At 34.3% G+C, this 21750-nt stretch overlaps 1 protein-coding gene across 1 annotated transcript; it reads left to right on the top strand.

Moving 5' to 3' along the window:
* The first annotated feature begins 3459 nt into the window (after window positions 1-3459).
* On the top strand, window positions 3460-5184 carry LOC120206825 (40S ribosomal protein S18-like). Its single transcript, XM_039206404.1, has 4 exons — window positions 3460-3546; window positions 3826-3986; window positions 4270-4458; window positions 4891-5184. Exons 1-4 carry the CDS (start codon window positions 3544-3546, stop codon window positions 4994-4996), a joined length of 459 nt encoding a protein of 152 aa, XP_039062335.1. The 5' UTR covers window positions 3460-3543; the 3' UTR covers window positions 4997-5184.
* Window positions 5185-21750: the final 16566 nt, after the last annotated feature.

Genomic DNA, 21750 nt, shown 5'->3' with positions numbered 1-21750 from the left:
AATCATACAGAAAGCCAACATTGGTCGGCGTCATGTTTAATTTCAACCTAAACATCAAATTACAAGACTTGTATGAAAAAGAGGATTTCAAGACTACAAGAAATCAGTTCCTACAAAGAAGAAACCTCGACTAAAACGCATAAAGACACATCACATTGATCCTGGTAAATGTTTCACAAGTTTTTCTTTCAACACATCTAATTCTCTTTCTTTTGGATTTTCATATTCGAGGACGAATCCTTTTTAGGAGTGGGGGAATGATACATGCACCAGGGTCTGTAATACATGCTTCTTTGGACTAATGTTTCTACTTGAACCTATTAGAAGAACAAAGTCTCGAAGATTCAAAGCATATATATTCGGTAAGCATAATGTGAATGAATTATTAAACTATTCTAATGTTGCTCCCTTTAATGTCTTAGATTCGAGGTCGGATCTTTTTTGAAGAAAGGGAGGATAATACATGCATCACAAGGCTCACATCAAAGGAATAAGTAATAACTCTTCCAAAATGATCCACTCGTCCAAGCCTTGGAAAAGAAGATCATAACAGAAACAGATTTACGATGACTTTTTGAATGGGATCCTGATCTTATTTGGTTAACATGTCTTCTAAAGATACAACCGTCTGTCTCTTATATTTCCAACAGTTCTTGAATCACTTAAATAGGATATCGGGAACTCAAGATACATTTATTTTACTGAAGACGGTGCATGCAGGAAATCCTATACATGATTAATACGTGATTTTGTAAATATTATGAATTTTCAATATTTATATTGATTATTTGTAATATAATTTAATATAGGATGATGAATTATCTTTTAGGATCATATTTATTATTTTATTAGGAATTAAGGTTGGGTTAAAACAATATTTTTAGTTATTATTATTTTATTAGGAATTAGAGTTAATACATGTTTAGTTTATTATTATTTTATTCTTTAGTTATTTATGACCTTTAGAACTCAGCCCCTATATAAAGGAGGCTTAATTCAACTTTGTAAAATAGATTGCTTTGATTAATAATACAACGAGAGTTCGTTTTTGCAAGTGCTAATTGCCTTGTGCCTTCGAAGCTTCTTATCCTTGAGTTCTTTCAAGTTCTTGTGAGGGAGATTAATCTTCACACTCCAATTTGCCTTTTCATCGCGACTAGGAGGGTTGGTTAGAGCCACATTATCGTGTTTGCCTTTTCATTGTGACTAGGAGGGCTCGATAGGACACTTATCTATGTATTTTCCACAAATCCATAATCACCATCATCATCTTTACCATTCACCTTAATAAGGGAGATCTTTTGATTTCTTGGTTATCTTACTTTATTTTCAATTTCTTTATCTTTTGTTTATCTTGTTTTAATCTTGTTTCTTACCTTGTTTCCAGTACCTCAAAGAAACCCTAATGAATCCTAGTTGCTGCCACCACATTCCCTTATTCATCCCCCCTATGTTCTTTATCGAGTCTAGAGCTTTATAGGTTTGATTCTTTAATAAGAGCAACATTCCTTAACCCACCACCGCTTCCCTATCAGGTACCATGGGGAGGTATCGATACCCTTGAAGGGTAGTATCGATACTGTTTGGGTAGTACCGATACTTCAAAGTATGAAAGTGGGAATTTGTGTTTTATTTAGCTTTTTTTATATGAATTTTGTTAAGTAATTCAGTTCCGATATTCATTGGACTATATTCGTGTAGATATTGATCAAAAGCAAATTTCGGATAGGCGTCAGAGTAAGATTCGCATAAGAGAACAAGAGCTTGGTAGTGCCAATTGAGATCAGGTGAGTACATGATTTTAAGATTTGGTTATGTAAGGGAATTAAGACTTTGAGGAGTCTAATTTCTATTTTAGGTTATATGGATATTGGAACATAAGCATGTAGTGTTATGATGATAGATGTATAGGAATAAAGGCATATGATTAGATATTAAGTGCATATATACATGTGGTCTATGTGAATGTATGTATTTGTGATAAATGAGGTGACTCTATTAGAATGTTACATGATATGCTATGTATGTTAAATGAGTTATGTGAATATATGTCAATGTGATAAGCTATGTTAAATGATATAATTGAATTATGTGATTGTATAAGAAATGATATGAAATATATGAGAACATGTATATGTGAATATATGTTTATGAGATAAGACACATGATTATGAGCTATGCGAAAAATAATACAAGTAAATGTGAGAAGCCATGTGAAACGTGAATGTGAATTATATGGAAATGTGCTACGTGAAAGTAAATTATGTGCCTATGTGAATATGTAAAATGATATAAAAGATAATGCCCATGTTATGTGTTATGAGAGCTATAGGTATAGTTGGCATGCCAAGAGTCGAGGGTTCTATGTGGTCCTTCGGGACATATGTGATATGTGATAGTGGTCCTTCGGGACATAGTGGTCCTTCGGGAGAAATTCTACGCGCCCCTAGTGGGAATTTTACGAGCTGTGGTGACAACATTAGTGCACAATCTCTATGTACTCACATACCTTAAGTTCTCACAAGAATACATGGGCTATTAAAAACATAATATAAAGAAAGTGTATATGTTGCCATGTGTTTTGCCATGTGAAAATGTATGATATGATCTAGATAAGTGTTAATTACAAGTATAATTGATGAAAAAGAGTAATGATAATAAATGTGTATTCATATAAGTTTGTGTTGCATGAAATGTAAATGCATTTGTTCATTAGTTATAGTCTCCATTATTTATTTATATGTCTCACTAAGTCTATGGCTTAGCGTGTGAGTGTTTCACACGTAGGATCCGAGAAGTTCCAAAGCAAAGATAGGTAGCGGGAGATATCATAGCGTCATCAAAGATCAGATCAGAAGAAAATTATAAGCATGTTATTTGTTGTATTGTATAATGTTGTCATGTATTTAAATAATTAAATGGTAGAAGCTCTGAACCCTTTTGTAAACTCTTGAGTTAATATATATAAATTATTAAGTATGTTTAAATTTTCCTCTATTTTGTAATAGTAAACTATTTGAAAAGTTGATGTGACATCTCGGACTCGTATTCGGGTCAGATACGGGTTGAGGGTGTTACAATGTACTTTCAAGCAATTGTCCCTTAGATCCTATATCTGTCCATATAAAGAAGAAATCATGTAACGAAGGGGATTCTTATTTGTACAAATGGTACTTCAAGCTTGGAACGAGCATGAAGAAATTAACGATACTTCTTTATTTTTTGAGTTGTTTTGTTAGATCGATCACTTAAGACCTTTGGTCTCTATCTAGACCCGATAAAAAAATGAGATCACTTCTTATGGGTTTGTTGAGAATGATTTTGATGTAGTTCATGACATATTAGATGTAGAAGGCGCTCTCGTAGGATCCTCACGGACAAAAAAAAGATTGTGGTCAATTTGATGTAAACAAAAAAATATAAGAAAATTTTAAATATAATTAAATAATTTACTTCATAGGTTGGCCTAGGTTGCATACTGCATAAGCTCATCAGTTCCCCCAGAGTCTCTTCTTTCCGCCGAATCTCCTCATACCTGTAAAAATGGTAATTACTAATTTCTCTTTCTCATCCGAACCCTCAATGTTTACATATCCGTGCCATTATTTCATCATTTCATCACTTTCAGTAGTTTAAAAAGGCTTTCTTATTTGATCTAAGTCACAGTTTTTGTATAAATCTGGGAAACGATAAATGAGTTGTTATGAGCGTTTATAAAGTGGGATTTTCTTGATTTAAATTGGGCTGTGTTTCTCCCATCTAAAGAGTGTTGCTTTTAACTTCATTTTAATTCTCTTTTTGATTATTTGTGTTTGCTTGTTTTAGTCTGTGGTGGCCAACGAAGATTTTCAGCACATTTTGCTTGTGTTGAACACCAATGTTGATGGAAAGCAGAAGATTATGTTTGCTATGACTTCCATCAAGGGTATCGGAAGGCGTTTCGCCAACATTGTTTGCAAGAAAGCTGATGTTGACATGAACAAGAGGTTTTTGCATCTCCTCCTTTTCGTATATGCAAAAAAAAAAAGGATCTTAGGCTTAATTTTTATTTATATGTATTGTGCTACAAAGTTTAGATAATAGTATATGATATGCTTTTGGACATTTCACGTTTTAACCATAGACCAATTAGTCTTCTAGGTTGGAATTGTGTATAAATTATGTAGGATAGGCTGTGGTGTGATAAAGTTGCTAAATTGCTTCCAGTTCTTGGTGTGTATTATAGGGCTGAGATAAAAACTTGTATTTGATTTACTTTGTTGTTCGTAGGGCCGGTGAATTGACTGCTCAGGAGTTGGATAATCTCATGACAATTGTCTCAAACCCGAGGCAGTTTAAAATCCCAGACTGGTTTTTGAATAGGCAGAAGGATTACAAGGATGGGAAATATTCCCAAGTTGTATCTAATGCTCTTGACATGAAGTTGAGAGATGACTTGGAGCGCTTGAAGAAGATCAGGTTAATCCTCTGTTCCTATTCATCTGTGCCAGAATTTGTTTTCCCTTTCTATTACTAACAATTGCTTTTGCATTTCTAAGCAAATAGTTTAGCCAATTTATTTGTGATAATTCTCTTCTACAACATTGTATTCAAGACCGAATAGAACGTGTTGTCTTTTCTTACCTGTCGTTTTTAGTTGGGGTCTTGCAAGCAAAATTGTATGCCCTTGGTGTCTTCATGATGCTTGTCGTTGATTAAGATGAATACATCATATGGTTGAGTAGTGATACATTTCTGATATGTAATTACCGTTCATATTTACATGATAAGTTGTAGTTGCATATATGATTAATCGTTATATGAGCCTATTGACAGTATGTAGTCACATATATTTGGGCATGTCATGATGCAATGGAAACCAGCTAATATTGATATTATACTGTGATGCAGGAATCACCGTGGTCTGAGGCACTATTGGGGTCTGCGTGTCCGTGGTCAGCACACCAAGACGACTGGTCGTCGAGGTAAGACTGTTGGTGTCTCTAAGAAGCGTTGAGTGCCTCCATATCACAGTCGACATTATTACGAGTCAGCAGATAGTTATTTCTTTGCTTTTAAGAATGGTTTGCGTCAAGAAATTTTTTGGATGTGATTTTGTTGGGTTTTAAACCCTGCAGACAAGTAGTGCTTCGTTTTAATCGTTTTATCAATCGGTATTTAAAGGAACCGTTTTGTTCTTTTTTATATATTGCAGTGCGCTAATTATTTCATGTTTTCTTTGTGTCGAATCATAATTTCTCATATTTAATAAGTCTTTAACTTTATATTCTTTAACCTATGAACTAAAATTAAAAAATATATATATATTTAAATTATTTGTTCAAAGTGGTAATTAGAGATGCACATAGCCGGAAAAATTGGTTTATAAAAAAATAGGTTTGGATCATAACCGGTTTGGAGGGCCGTATGATGTAACCGGTTTCGGTTTGAAAAAACCCGTTTTTTTAAAAAAAATCTGTTTTTAATCCGGTAAAAAATCCGGTCTTCCAATTTTTTAAACCCCAGACCGAATTTTTTAAACCCCAGACCGGTTTTTTTTCCTGGATAAAAAACCAATTTTTTATTCGGTTTTTTTCAAACCGGTTTTTAATCCGCTAAAAAATTCGGTCGTCTAATTTTTTTCCAAACCGGTTATACTATCCGGTTTTAAAATATCCGATCCGGTTTAAAAAACTGATTTTTCCCAAATCTGGTTTCGGATATTTTTTTGAGTAAAATCGGATTTTTGAATTTTTTATGCACCTCTAGTGGTAATTGTGGACAATTATTTATTTCTATTTCTTAAAGTGATTGTACCATACTTCACCGTTATAATGTTTAAATATGCCTTTTAAAAATCATTGATGAATATAATGCCATCTTAATATTTTCAGTAAAAATTTAAAATTAAAAGTGAGACTAAGATATTTTTTAGACAAAAACGAGATCTTAAAAAATATATAGATTAAAAAATGTCTCAATCAAATGTATATAATTTAAAAAATTATATCTATACCTAATAAATTATAATTCATGCAAGTTATTTTAGAATTATGCTGAAGTGAGGAAATCAAAAATAATTATTTAGGGTATAATATATATATATATATATTTAATGTTTGATTAAATAATTGTTTTTATTCCTATTATTTTTTAGAGTATTTTAGACTCGAGATATTTTATTTTAGGGCCAAAAGGAGTCTAAAATTTGACTAAATAACTAGTTTAATTCTTATTGTTTTGGAGCATTTTAGTCCCTCAACATTTCATTTTGGTGTGAAAGAGGCCTCTATTTTGGAGCGCTAACCATTTATTGAGAAATAGATTCCATCCACGAAAGGATTTTTCCCCCTAAAATGAAATGACAGGGACTAAAATACTTCATAACAAAAAAATATGAGTTAAAGTGAATATCTAATCAAACGTTAGAGGATTTTGTTATCATTATATCATTATTTATTTAATTATAAATGATGGATTTAAAATAATTATGGTCTACAATTAGCTTGCAAGTTAAATCTAGGATTTTGTTGATGAATAATGTGGGTTTCGACAATTATAGGCGGTTCATCCCTTATAATTTTGGCGAAGAGTTATAGCTGATGGTTTTCCTTTTCTTTTTTAAGGAGAAGAAAGAGATGAAGATGAGGAATGGTATAAGAGAGAAAAAGAGAGTTCTTTTTGGCAATCGTGCATGAAGGTTTATATATTAACTCTTCGTGCATGTGGGTATCAGGTCTAGGTCATCATTGTTATTTGTAGGCAAGCCAAGCAAATAAATACGAACAATATTTATTGCATTTAATGAAGAATGATATACCTCTATAGACACGTCAGATGATATGAAACTCTAGAGACTTCGATCAGCGGAGGAATTCCTCCAAATCCCTCAATGAGTGAATAAGTAGGGGCAGAATTGTTGTATGTAGATTAATATCTATACATGTATATCACTTGTCGTCGTAGTTGAAGGATTGTCATAAAGTGATTTGATCCAAGACTCACGTGCAACAATATTCATTGCATTTAATGAGTCAATTTTTAGGGAACATCAGGACGATCTCTTTGTAGAGGTTAAAGGTTCATACATATGTTCTTCAATGATTGATGCATTCACGAGGCACAAATTGTGATAGTTGGGAACATATCCCTCTATTTAAGGGGAAAATTAGGGTAAAAGTCCATAGTTTCATTCACTTTTGACTTTCAATTCGTCGTAATAGTTTTTGTGATAAAATCTTATTCTTTTTTCAAACTCTCTTCTAAGCATAATGAAGAAGACTATCACTGGAGAGAAAGATGAGTTCTTACAAGCCAACGATGTGTGAAAGGGAATCAAAAGGGCATTTCAGATGGGAAGATTCAATTGTCTCTCTCTATAAAGGTTGATGCTGAAGAACTGACCAATGAGGCCTTGGAGAAATTTTAAAGCTTCGGGGATGTTGAGGATAAGCACGTGTGCAGCTTGCTTTACGCACTTTAAGCTATACTTAATTGCCTAAATATATTGGATTGGAACCTGGAGCACTTGATGGCCTAAATATATTGGAGTGGAACCTGAAGCACTGTAAAGGCGTTTCATACTAGTTTTTAGCTCCTCTCCTCAAAGTGACCGACAAAAATGTGTAACAATTGCTTGAAGTCTTTTGTAGTTGTTGTGGGCAGGGATTCATACCAGTCTTTATCTCCTCTTCACAATGTGGTCCGAAAAGACCTTACGTTTCAACTTATCAGAGGCTCCATGGTGTCCATATAGTTTTTTTTATTGTGATATGTTCCTATGGGATCTCTAGTTCCATCATAGGTCTCCTTGGTCAGCTTGAAGTGTGGGGGTAGGAAGTGGCTAATGCTTGGGGCATGAGAAGACCATGTTCCTCTATAGTCCAATCCCCTCCTAGGTTGTTTACAACTCAGAGATCATTGATTTACCTATGTGTGATCGTTATTTGATTTCTCTATTCCTGCTCCCTTGGGTCGATAAGCTGAGGAACATATTCAATGTTACCCCTTATGATTAATCTCGACGGAGAAGGAGGTCAACTATATCATTTAAGATGTTCAGGTGAGGAAAGACATGTTCTTACTTACGTCTCTCCTCAGCGTTGAAGGTCCCATCTTTCTCTTCTCCTTGGAGTATACTTCCTTGGCGCAAGGGAATTACAACTCTTGGACAGTTTTTTGGATAAACTCTTGTAGCTGTAGTTGGGTCACTTGGGATGCTTAGAATTATGTATGCAAATTTTACAGCTCATTCTACAAGTTGTGAACTTGTATGAGGTTTTGGTCATGGGAATACGAAAACTACGTGTATGATTGTTGGGGGTACTTTTGATTAGTCTGGTCGTAGGCACCCTGGTAAGTCTAGTAGTGGGTCGATTTATAGGTGGTTTGTTGCTGTTAGCCGAAAAAACTAGGTACATAAAAAGAATTTTGAGAAGATAATAGAAAGTTGGGTTAGTCATTTTGCTCTTTCGGGTTCATTTTGACTGATTCTTTTCATCGAGGAGTAGGTCCACTCTCATCTTACAAATTGTTGATGGAACAATGTAGGTTACAACGGTTATAGATGGTTCACCCCTTTTGATTTAGACTGAGAGCCACAGTCGATGGTTTTTTTAAGGGAGTGGCGAGCTAATGACGACGAACAATATAAGAAAGAGAGAAAAAGAAAGAAAGATCCCCTTCTGGAAGCCATGTTTAGAGACTTATATACTGTATAACAATGGATTTGTCTATGGCAAATCTCGTGCATCAATAATATTATCAAGAGATTGTGGTTGGTCGAATGATGTGAAACTTCGAAGGTTTCGATCAATGGATGAATTCCTCCGAAGGACTTGATAGATGGAGGAGTGAGGCGAAATCATTTCTCACGAAGGAATATCTCTGAAAGTAAATCAAATTTATATCCACTTTGCTAGATAAAAAAAGCTTAATTTATTTTTTATTTTTAGATGACGTAAAAAATCAATATTTTCTATTATTTATATAATGTATTTAAACAAATTGTTTCATATATATATATATATATAATATTTTAATTATTAAGAATTATAGTAAGACATTCCCCGGTTGTAGGGAAATGGTCCGTTTGTTTCATGAAAAACAAATTTCAAAATTCATAAAATAAATTACATTTTTTGGAAAATATTTTTGGATAATATTTTATAGTGTTTGGATGATGGTGTAAACCATTTGACATTGGTTGGTAAATTATTTAGAAATTATTTATTATCGTTGGTAGAGTTTGCATACAATAATATTTACCATGTCCATATTAAAATGACACCTTATGAGGCTCTGTATGGATATAAGTGCTAAACTCCTATTGGTTGGACTAAGTTTAATGAGCATAGATTATTGGTACCAGACTTGGTTTTCGAGACAGAATAGACTGTCAGGATTGATTCGGGATAGATTTAAGACCCATTTCGACGGGTAGAAGTCTTACGCTGATCTAAAACATTGTGATATTGAGTATGTTATGGGTGACGAGTTTTCTTGAAAGTATCTCCTTGGAAAAATGTACTAAGTTTTGGTCAAAAAGGCAAGCTAAGTCCTTATTTTATTAGCCCTTATCGAATTATTCATCTTGTTGGACCATTTTCCTATCAACTTGAATTACCACCCGAGCTTGCACATTTTCATGATGTTTTTATATGTTATGTGTTAAAATGTTATAGAGCTGACCCGTCTCATGTTATGGTTGTGGCTAAGGTAGAGGTTTGAAGAAGAGCCAATTGAAATTCTTGAGAAGGACAAGAAAGTACTTCAGATGAAGACCATTAAGATGGTCAAGGTATTATGGTGTAATCGAGGTTATGATGAGGCTACGTGGGAAACCGAAGTCTTCATGAAGGCTCAATATCGCATCTGTTCCCTCCAAATAAAATTTAAAGGTCGAAATTTTCTTTAAAGGGAGAGTTGTAACATCTCAATTTTAGTCCTAATTTGAAACTCTAGAATTTGAAGTTTTTTCTACAAATCCCTAAATTGATTTAAGGACTAAATTGAATTGATGAAAATTTTTGGATGCTTAAAGGTGAATTTGGTGACCATTTTACAAAAAGAGTAAATATTAAGGCCTATTTCAAAACCCTAATGAAATTACTGACTAACTTTGCAATTTACTCAATTTTATTACGAGAGTAAACCCTAATTCTGTATCATATGTTCAATTGCGCCCCTCTCTCCTTTTCCCTTCTTATATGTATCATATGTTCAGTTTCTTTCTTTTTCACGCCCACTGCCTCTCATTCTCTTCACTCACACTAGTCGCACTTCTCGTCGAGGTAAGGTCGTCGGAGTTAGTCGTACAATCGCATCGTTTCCCTCATTCTTTTTCTTAGTCGAGTGGTCCTTGTCAACCTAGTCTCGATAAAGGAAATCGAGAGTCACGACTGCACCACTGCTGCACGTGATCGCCCGTGGCCGAAACTATGTAAGGCTCGTGTGGGAGTGGCCGAATTGGCCAGTTTGGGGCCGAGCATCACCGCTGCTGATCAGGCCTGTCGCCTTTCGGTCGTTACTAGCCTCACTATGGGTGCCTGTGTGCGTTATCGTTCTTTTTAGCCGTGACTGCTGTCGTGCATCTGTCATCGATAGTCGTGGGGTAGGGTAGAACCGGCTGCCACCATCATTGGACTGACAGCTTGCTGCCACAATCCCCTTTTCGAATTGGGTTTTGTTATTTTGAGTCGTGTTAGCATACGTTATTCGAAAAATCGCTTGATTGGGATTTAATTCGAGCATTCATATTTTTGCAGGAGACATTGACTCGGAGACGAAGTTACCACCTCCTCTACCCTTACTTGTTCAGGCTGCACCGACTCGTGTTACGATAGCGGATCGTGAGCATTAATGAAGTACATTAATTTTTTGATTGGTTTTGTTGTTACATTAGAGTAGTAAATTTGCATGAATTATTGTTTAGGAGTTGATTCAGTACGACCTACTATTAGAGCTGAGAGTGGAAGACATTACATACGTCGTTGAGTTTTTTTTTCGGACATGTCTCTTTCCTGTGCTATAGATATTTTTCTGTATACTTATGGTTGCTTGGTGTGGTAACAGATTTTTGCCCGAGCACGAATATTCTTGGCGGGAAATCATGTGAATAAATAAATGATTTTTAATAAAATGTTTTGGAGTCGTCATCGACCTTTTTGGGTTAGATAGTTCGAATACCTAAAAATCATCTTTTGAATGAGTTTTTAAGAAAACATCATTTAAAAGATAAACCGGTCTCCGCATAACAAAAAATTCATTCTTTTTAGTAATAAAAAAAGAATTCGTGGTCGATTACGTTTGTAGAAGGATTAACACCCTACAACGCCCAAAATTGGTACCCGTCGATTATAAATTGTCTCTATTAGTGGAAATCTTAAGAATTTGAATATAAATTTAATTTATGATCTTATTATTTCAGATTCAATCGCATAATTTTAAGGAAAATATAAAATATTCTAATATTTCCAATTGAAGAGAAATTAATCCCTAAATTATTTTAGGACGGATATTTCTCTTTCCAACTGAAATAATAAGAATATGATAATTCTTCCCAAGAAATCATATTAAAATAATTTGATATAACCAAAACTAAAGTAAGTATATTTTTTAGCTTTTTATAAGCAGGGTATTTATTTATTTTAAAATATCAAAATAAGACATCTAGTTACTTTAAGACAATCATTTCTTTAATAAAATTATTTTATTTAAATATATATATTCATATGACTAAAATGAAAATAAAATAAAAAGTAAAATTAAAGTACTTAATTTAAAATATTGAAACATAAAGGGTAATAATAAAAATAAAATAAAATAAAATTAATAGTGAGCAAAATAAAAAACCTATAGGATTAAATTGCAAAATATATAAATTAATAGCCCTAATTCGAAATATTATGAAACATAGGTACTATTAGTGTAATTTAACCATAAATAATTAATTAAGGATTAAAATAAAAATTATTAAGACCTAAGGGACTAAATCTAGTATTTTACTCTAAATATATATAAACAGTTAAGGGCTATAATATAATAAAATAAAATATGAAAACCGAATTAAAATGCATAAAAACCTGATTTCAGTGACCAATATGTAACGGTTACAAACTCGGAGGGACTACGATCAATATTTGCCCATTCCCGAAATTACACAGAGGGCTCTTCCCAAAACGACATCGTTTGGGGAGGGATTTAAATATGCCCTAAACCGGCCTAAAATGGCCATCCCCTTCATTTTTTATTTTTACTTCTCTCTCTCTCGTTCTCTCTAGGTTTCTCTCACCGGAGGGAAAGCCGGCCACCGGCCGACCGTCGACCACCGGCCGACCGTCGACCACCGTTACACCAAATCGAAGCTCCGTTTACCCTAAAGCCGAAACCGAGAGTCGTTTAACCTAAAAACTCTCCAATCAGCCTAGATATAAGGTTGTACCTTCGACGTTTCAACTCTCCGAAAGCGCGTGGAGATCCTGACAGTTGGGTAAGTTCTCTCGATCTCTTCTTTTTGCTTTTAGATTGCTACTGCTGGTTGGTTGCTCTCTTTTCCTCTGTTGTTGTTCGATCTCCTCGTTTTTCTCTCTTCTCCCCCTTTTCTTGTAGGTGGTCGATGGCCTTTTATAAGCCTTGATGATGCTCTCCTCAGACTGGTTAAAAGGGTGCCATTCGGTGAGTCGCCTAAGCTATGGTGGTGACTCACCCTAGGGCTGTGAGGTGTACGACTCTCCTGGTGCTTCTGGAGCCTTCGGTTGAGGCGGCGACGTCGTGGCAGCGGCTGGTTGAAGCAGTTGGAGGCGGTGACCAGACTAGCCCTAGGGTGGTAATGATACCCTAGGGTTTCTGCTGGATCATCTGTGGAGCGTTGGATCTCTCCAGATCCAATGGCTGATAGGGCTAACGGCGTTGGAGATTGGTTTAGAAACCCTAGCAGAAACCCTAAATAGGTTTAGGGCCTACTAGGTCATATGGGCCTGGATCGGTTCTGTACATGGATCTACTGTTTGGCTTCCGGGTATGGACTGGATCTTGTTAGGGTTTACGGGTCAGAGCTACTTCGGGTCAACTTTTGTTGGGTTGACCTGATTTGTCTTCAAATTTGGACCTTCGGGTTCTTGTAAATGTGCCTCGGGTTGTTGGGCTTTGGTTATAATTGGGCCTATAATTATTGGTAATTAATAATAATAATAATAATAATAAGATAAAACATGACAAAAAATTATTGTCTACAACTGCCCCTCTTTGCTCATTCTTGTGTTAACAAGAATAGGGCAAAGACGAAAAGACAATAAGTTTTTGTCCAGTTGATTTCTCTTGATTTAGACGTAAATGTTGAACAAGTTCTTCTCATATGGACTTCTTCTTCCTCTTCGGACGAGTTCTTCTCATTATGAACTCTTCCACTGAGAATGTCGATCCACCTCCTTCTGTGATGGAATGTAGCAAAAGGTTGAACAAGTTCTTGTCATTATGAACTTCTTCTTTCTCTTTGTACGAGTTTTTCTCATTATGAACTCTTCCATTGAATGTTGATGTCTTAAGTGAGGTGTCGTTGATTCAACTCCATATACGATGAATCAAGGCAAGGTTGAACAAGTTCTTCTCATTATGAACTTCTTCTTCCTCTTTAGATAAATTCTTCTCATTATGAACTTCTTCCGGAAATATTGATGCCTCAAGTAAGCCGTTGTTGATTCAACTCCATATGCGATGAATCAAGGCATGGTTGAACAAGTTTTTCTCATTATGAACTTGTTCTTCTTCTTCAGATAAGTTCTTCTCATTATGAACTTCTTCTGGAAATGTTGATGCCTCAAGTAAGGTGTTGTTGATTCAACTCCATATGTGATGAATCGAGCTAAGGTTGAAAAAGTTCTTCTCATTATGAATTTCTTCTTCCTCTTCAGATAAGTTCTTCTTATTATGAACTTCTTCTGGAAATGTTGAAAACATTCTGCTCGAAGGTCTTACGGATAGCCTGAAGGACTTATCATCTTGCTCGAAAGGCTTACAGATGACCCGAAGGATTTAAGCATCATGCTCGAAAGACTGACCTGATGGCCCGAAGGACTTACTCCTCAAGAAACCCTTGAAAATCAAGCTTAGTTTCTTAGTTGTCAAGGAACCCCTTAAAAATTAGGCTTAGCTTCATTTAAAAACTTTTTGGAGATAATCATCAAGAAACCCCTGAAAATCAGGCTTAGTTTATAAAAACTCATTTGCTATGAATGCAAAAAGCCGGGGCATGTCAAATATGATTGCCCACAATTGAAGAAAAAGGGTCAATCAAAGAATAAGAACAAGGCTCATGTGGGTATATGGAGCGATGAAGAAAGTTTCGATGAAGAGGAACAAGAAGTAGCTAACTTGTGCTTGATGGCATTCGGGGAAGATTCTAAGGTAACCTCTAACTCATCCGATTTTGATGATTTATCCTATGATTAGTTATTAGAGGAATATAATTGGTTGGCTTCGGATTATGAGAAATTATTTTTAAAATATAAAAATGATGTTTCAAAATTGAAAAATGAAAACAAACTCATATCCAAAACCAACAACGATCTTGAAAGTAAAATCTAAGATTTGCAAATCAAACTAGAAGAGTTTAAAAAGAAAAATTTAGATTTGCAAAATTTACTTTCAAAGATCAATGATGATCATCAAAAGAAAATTGATGATCTTAAAACTTCTTTTGATAAAGTTGGAACAAAACATTTTGAAAAAGGTGGAAATTCAAAATCCAACTTTGTTAGAAAAAGCTTTAGAAACTACAATCATAGAGGTCCCCAAAGAACCTCTAATGGAAAAATCGTTAGAAGTATATGGGTTCCTAAAGAACTCATTAATAATAAAGATAAAGATATTCTACACAAATGGATACCTAAGGGGACTAGGATTTTGGAAACTAATGAATATGGACCCAAAAGAATTTGGGTACCAAAAATAAAAAATTAATCTATGTTTGTAGGGAAAGGAGCATTGCTACAAGGCACGGGAAATAAATTCAAATTCATGGTACCTTGATAGTGGATGCTCAAGACACATGACCGAAGATAAAAGCCGGTTCATTGAGCTTAATGCCAAAAATGGAGGAGAATTGACTTTTGGAGACAATTCAAAAGGTCACATTGAAGGTATTGGTACAATAGGTAATACCTCTTCCATACAAATTAAAAATGTTTTATATGTGAATGGATTAAAGCATAATCTATTGAGTATTAGTCAATTATGCGATAAAGGATTCAATGTCTTATTTGAAATTAATGGTTGTAAAGTCATTGACATTGCATCTAATCGGATTATGCTTGTTGGTCATAGAATAGGAAACATATACATGGTGCATTTAGATTATTTTGATATGACTAATTTATGCCTAGTTGCTAAGGATGAGCATGATAGTTGGTTATGGCATAGGAGACTAGGACATGCTAGTATGAGTGTTTTGCAATGGTTAATTCAAGGAAACCTAGTAAAAGGGTTGCCTAAGCTTAAATTTGATAATGATAAAATCTGTGATGCTTGTGCTAAAGGAAAACAAAAGCGAGTTTCTTTTAAATCCATTAATGATGTATCAACTAGTAGAGTTTTACAATTGATCCATTTAGATCTTTTTGGGCCAACTAGAACTACTAGCTTGGGTGGAAAACAATATGCATTTGTCTTGGTAGATGACTATTCTAGATATACTTGGGTTCTATTCTTAGTACAAAAGATGAAGCATTAGAACATTTCATCACATTTTCAAAAATTATCCAAAACGAAAAAGGTTACTCTATCACTAGTGTTAGAAGTGATCATGGAACTGAATTTGAAAATCTTGGATTTATTGAATTTTGTAATTCTAATGGTATTAGCCATAATGTTTCAGCACCTAGAACCCCTCAACAAAATGGAGTTGTTGAGAGGAAAAATCAAACTTTAGAAGAAATGGTTAGAACCATGCTTTGTGAAAATAATTTGCCAAAATATTTTTGGGCGGAAGCCACAAATACCGCTTGTTATGTTGTAAATCGAGTAATGATTAGGCCAATTTTAAAGAAAACTCCATATGAAATTTTCAAAAATAAAAAGCCTAACATTAGTTATTTTCATCCTTTTGGATGTAAATGTTTTGTTTTAAACAACAGTAAAGAGAACCTTTGCAAATTTGATGCTAAAAGTGATGAAGGAATTTTTATGGGTTATTCCTTAAATTCTAAAGCTTATCGTGTATTTAATAAAAGAACTTTAGTTGCATAAGAGTCTATACATGTTGTTTTCGATGATAATTTCCTTCCGAGGAAGGATTATTGTGTTAATGATGATGTAGGCATTGTAAATATAAATGATGTTAGACATGACGTTGGAGAATCATCATCAAATGAAGAAACAAAAGATGAGGAAACTCATGATCCCCTCGAGAATCCAACCATTGAAGAAAGGGAAGTATCTTATCCAAGAGAGTACAACTATGTCAATGATGGTGAAATTATAGGTGATCCATCTAAATGGGTAACTACTCGATCTTCTCTTAGAAATATTTGTAATTATGTTTCATTTATTTCATGCATAGAGCCTAAGAACATCAAAGAAGCATTAAAAGATGAACATTGGATTATGGCTATGCAAGAAGAATTAAATCAATTTGAGAGAAGTAAAGTATGGACATTAGTTGAAAGGCCTAGTAATAAAACTACTGTAGGTACTAGATGGGTATTTAGAAATAAGCTTGATGAAAGTGGTAATATAGTGAGGAACAAGGCTAGACTTTTTGCTCAAGGCTATACTCAAGAAGAAGGCATAGACTATGATGAAACATACGCTCCCGTAGCTAGGATGGAAGCAATTAGAATGTTATTAGCATTTGAATGTTTCAATGAATTTAAATTATATCAAATGGATGTTAAAAGTGCATTTTTAAATGGTTTTATAAAAGAAGAAGTGTATGTGGAACAACCTCCAGGTTTTGAAGATTCAAATTTTCCGGATCATGTTTTAAAATTGACAAAAGCTCTTTATGGTTTAAAACAAGCTCCTAGAGCTTGGTATGAAAGATTGTCAAATTTTTTAATTGAAAAAGGTTTTTCAAAAGGAAAGGTTGACACTACATTGTTTTTAAAGAGAAAAAGTAAAGATTTATCAGTAGTTCAAATTTATGTTGATGATATAATATTTGGTTCTACTAATGATGTTCTTTACCAAGAATTTTCTAAGCTAATGCAAAGTGAGTTTGAGATGATCATGATGGGGGAGCTCTCATATTTCTTAGGACTCCAAATCAAGCAAAGAAAAGATGGCATCTTCATCAATCAAGCTAAGTACGTCAAGGATATGCTCAAGAAATTTGGATTGGAAAATGGGAAACACTATGCCAATCCAATGAGTTCTTCTACAAAGCTTGACTTGGATGAAGGAGGTAAATGTGTGGATGTTAAATTATATAGATCCATGATTGGTTCATTGTTTATCTAACTGCAAGTAGACTGGATATTATGTTTAGTGTTTGCTTGTGTGCTAGGTTTCAATCATGTCCTAAAGAATCATATTTACTAGCTGTTAAGAGGATATTTAGATACCTTAAGGACACTCCTAGTATAGGACTTTGGTATCCTAGAGACTCTAGCTTTAGCTTGCATGCCTTCTCAGATGCGGATTATGGAGGATGCAAATTAGATAGGAAAAGCACCTCCGGTACTTGCCAATTCCTTGGAAATATGCTAATTTCTTGGTTTTCAAAGAAACAAAATCGTGTTGCATTATCTACCACTGAAGCAGAATACATTTCAGCTGGTAGTTGTTGTGCACAAGTTTTATGGATGAAACAACAACTTTTATATTATGGAATTGAAGTAAGTACTATTCCTATCAAGTGTGACAATACTAGTGCTATTTGTCTCACTAAAAATCCCATCCAACCCTCTAGAACTAAACATATTGAAATTAGACATCACTTCATTAGAGACCATGTCGCTAAGGAAGATGTAGCTCTAGAATTTGTTGATACTTTGCACCAATTAGTGGATATTTTTACAAAACCCTTAGATAAGGAAAGATTTTGGACACTTAAGAGAGAATTAGGTTTAACTGACCTATCTTCACTTAGTGTTTAAAATAATTTTAGCACTTTTAATAAATATTGAAAAATGCTTATAATAATAATCTTTGATTGCATTCTTGCTATTAGTTAGGGGGATTCTTAGTAAAAATTAAAATTATGTTGAAATAAAGTTTAAAGATTAATTTGATTGATTGAACATAATTAATTTTTGATATATGAGTTGCCAATTCCACTAGAGCAAAATAATTTAGCATATTAAGTGTTTAAAACGGATTTTTGACATTTTTGTGCTTAATGCACCGATGCACTTAACAATGCATCGATGTATCCCTTTGAATGTACATCGATGCATCCTCATGATGCACCGATGCATGCCTTGAATGGGCATCGATGCACAAGACCATGCATCGATGCATCCGTCGGGTTTTTGGTTAAAAACCCTGATTCTCTTTATTTTTCTCAAAACCCTTTAAACACTCCCACAGCCGTTCGTCCCTCTCCATCTAAAAACTCCATTCTTGCTCAAAATCAATGATTTTTCGTCGGATTCTTCAAGTTTTTCATCTCCCAAACCTGATTTTATCATCAAATAGTGCAAAACATCTCTCCATCCCTCTCAATCCGAAATTTTCAAGGTAATATTTCAAAAACCTCTACTTTATTGATTTTTGATTTTAGAACTAGTTCTGATTAGTTCTAGGATGAACATTATATCGGGCATTGATTGTTTGATGATTAGAAACTCAATTTTACAACTAATTTCATCAAAAACTCACAAATTTTCAAGATTTTTTTAATTTTCGAAAAAAATCGAAATTATGAAATTAATTTTTAAATTTGATGTTTTTGATACATCTTATAATTTTACAAACATTATTTTCAAATAGTTTTTCAAAACCTTACCCATTAGGATTCGGTTTAGATAACCTTGAATTATTGAGGACTCAATTGAGTTTTGGGATTGATTATTGTGCATACATATGTTTTCAATTTGCAGGTTATATTTCTTATTCCGACTCCTTTACCATGTCTAATCCTAAACGTCCTATGACTTCCTCTAGTCGTTCACATCGTTCTTCCGTTCCTCTACCTCCTACTCCCGTTCCTCAAACTTCTAGTGGCCTATTGAGTTCCTGTTTCAATATGCCAGAGCGTCGTAGTAACGACCTTTACAATAGATACATTGAGTCATTCCAATCCTATAGAATTCGGGAAGAACGTATTCCCTCGCTTCAAGCCATGAACAAAATTTACTTTGAATACCTCCCAATTCTTAAACAATGGAAGTTTGATAAACTATTTTCGCTTCAACCTATCGTCTTCCACCAATTAGTCTGCATTTTCTATTCCAATGCGGTCTGTATTCAAAATCAAACCCAATGTGGAACCATCAGAATTAGATCCTATCTTCTAGGATAGTATATTGTTGTTGATTCCGCAACTATTGCTTCTCATTTCGGGTTAGATGATGATGGTGTGTTTGACGAAAAAGAATCTGTGACTTATCCCTATACCCCTAATGCTAGTGTCAGTACCCTTCGAACCCATCACGACCGTTTTCTTCATTTTATTATTTCTTGGTGGTTTCGTCCTTCTGTTAGTAGGTACTCCACTCTACGTGCTAGGGATTTATGGTGGATGTATTGTATTAAAAATAAAATCAAAATAAATCTTCCACAGGTCATTTTTATCCAACTAGTAGACATCGTAGACTTTGTCCCTTCTAAACATGTTGAAACATTAGCCTACGCATGTCTACTTATAAACATGTATATCAAATTTGGTCTAGACGTTTCTCTCGACACTCCCATCCCTCTCCAAAATCAAATCAATCTCACTTCTTTAAAGAAAGCGGATTGGGTTCAAGATGAACGCACCGGTTTTTGGGTCTTCCGACCGAATAAACAAACTCCGGGAGCTAGTTCTTCTCGTGCTCCTCCTCCTCCTCCGGCTGCGGATGTCGATCCCGAGCTTCAAGGGATATTTCAAGATATTGACGATCCAGCTAATGCACTGGAACCCGCTCGGCAAAAAGATCAAACACCACCTTATTTCCGATCTTTTTTAGAGGCGTTTGATCTACGATTTGTTTCCATGGAGTCTCAAATTACTGAGTTTCAGAGGGAGATGCGTGATCGTATGGATGCTCTGACTCTTGAAGTTCGAGCTCATTATCCTCCTCCTCCTGATCCTCCGATGGAGTAGATTTGTATTTCGTGTCATGCTTTCTTAAATTTAAAACTTGGATTGATTTTGATATTTATTGTTTGTTTGTTTTTGGACACTTTGACTTTGATTGGTTGTTGAATGTTTGGACTTATTTTATATTTATGGATGCTTGAACTTAATATATATATTTGGTTTGGTTAAATTTTCTTATTTTTGCATCATTAGCCATATATGACCAATTATCCATTGCATGTTATATGAATATTGATTTATGAAACTAATGGCTAACCTCTCTTTTGATTGTGATCTTAGCAGCTTATAATTAATAAATCAATTGGCTTAAGTTTTTCAAAACATTCTTGTTTAAAACGTTTTATAGAGTCTTTTTGATTTAACAAAAAGGGGGAGAAAATGTGTGTGTCATAGTAAGGGAGAGTAATTTTTCAAAAGTTGATTTTAAAAATAATTTTCTAAATCTTAAAATTTCCCAAGTGTTTTGTTATATCAAAAAAGGGGAGATTGTTAAAAACATTTTTGATATTTTGATATAACAAATTAAGTTAAATGAATTTTAAGATTTTACAAATGATTTTACAATTTATATTCGATTCAATTTATCGAATATCAAATTATTACTCCAAGTCTTTGAAGATCAATTTTAATCCTTACTAAATGTGTAAAATTGTGATTTGTACTTAAATTATTTTTGAAACAATTTTCACAAAGTATTTTGAACCAAAATCAAGCCTTAAATCAATTTTTCAAAGGCATGAACCGATGCATCAATACCATGCATCGATGCATCAATGAATAAATTGAAATATCGAATGCATTCCATGCACCGATGCACTCTCCATGCATCGATGCACTCTGATTTAATTAAAACATCGAATGCATTTGATGCATCGATGCACAAGCCATGCATCGATGCACCAGGCTATTTTTCAAACATCGAATGCACTTCATGCATCGGTGCACTCTTAGTGCACCGATGCACTAGGAGTCCAACGATCAAAATATTTGAAATTTTACACTGATGCACAGATGCATAATGGTCATGCATCGATGCATGAGACGCTCCCACCCAGAAAATTAATTGTTTTCACACAATAACGGCTCTATTGACTTCACTAATTATCACCAACGTTCAGAATTGATTCAAGGAGTATTTAAACAAGTTTAGAAGCCATTGATCAATAACAAGAAACATCAAGCAACTAGAATGAAGAGAGAATCAAAGAGAAAGCATCAAACCTCAAGTTTGAGAATTTCAAGCCTATTTTTCATTCAATATTCATTTTGCTTTCAAGAACACTTTTGTACTCAATTGTATTCATTCTTGAGTGTTCTTTTCTTTGTTCTAGAATTGTGTAAACAATCTACCTTGTGAGGATTTCCTTGTAAGTTTGCAAATTTGTATTGTTCTCTTTGGGAGAGAGTTTTCTCAATAATTTGGGGTATAATTCTTGAGGGTTAGTAAGGTTACTCTTTGTCCTAAAAAAAAGACAAATTAGTGAATTTGTGGAAAATCCTTAGTGTGGATAGCTAAGGTAGTGGACGTA

The sequence above is a fragment of the Hibiscus syriacus genome, unplaced genomic scaffold (genome assembly GCF_006381635.1).
Source record: "Hibiscus syriacus cultivar Baekdansim isolate YM2019G1 unplaced genomic scaffold, ASM638163v2 tig00000477_pilon, whole genome shotgun sequence".
NCBI classification, from domain to species: domain Eukaryota; kingdom Viridiplantae; phylum Streptophyta; class Magnoliopsida; order Malvales; family Malvaceae; genus Hibiscus; species Hibiscus syriacus.
Note: the sequence above shows the minus strand (reverse complement) of the source record. Positions and strands in the feature narration are given on the sequence as shown.

What these genes read in the sequence shown, in the direction of transcription:
- LOC120206825 (XM_039206404.1), top strand. An exon ending in GATGTTGACATGAACAAGAG is followed by an intron (nt 3,987 to 4,269) that starts GTTTTTGCATCT and finishes TGTTGTTCGTAG; the next exon opens with GGCCGGTGAATTGACTGCTC. An exon ending in GAGCGCTTGAAGAAGATCAG is followed by an intron (nt 4,459 to 4,890) that starts GTTAATCCTCTG and finishes ACTGTGATGCAG; the next exon opens with GAATCACCGTGGTCTGAGGC.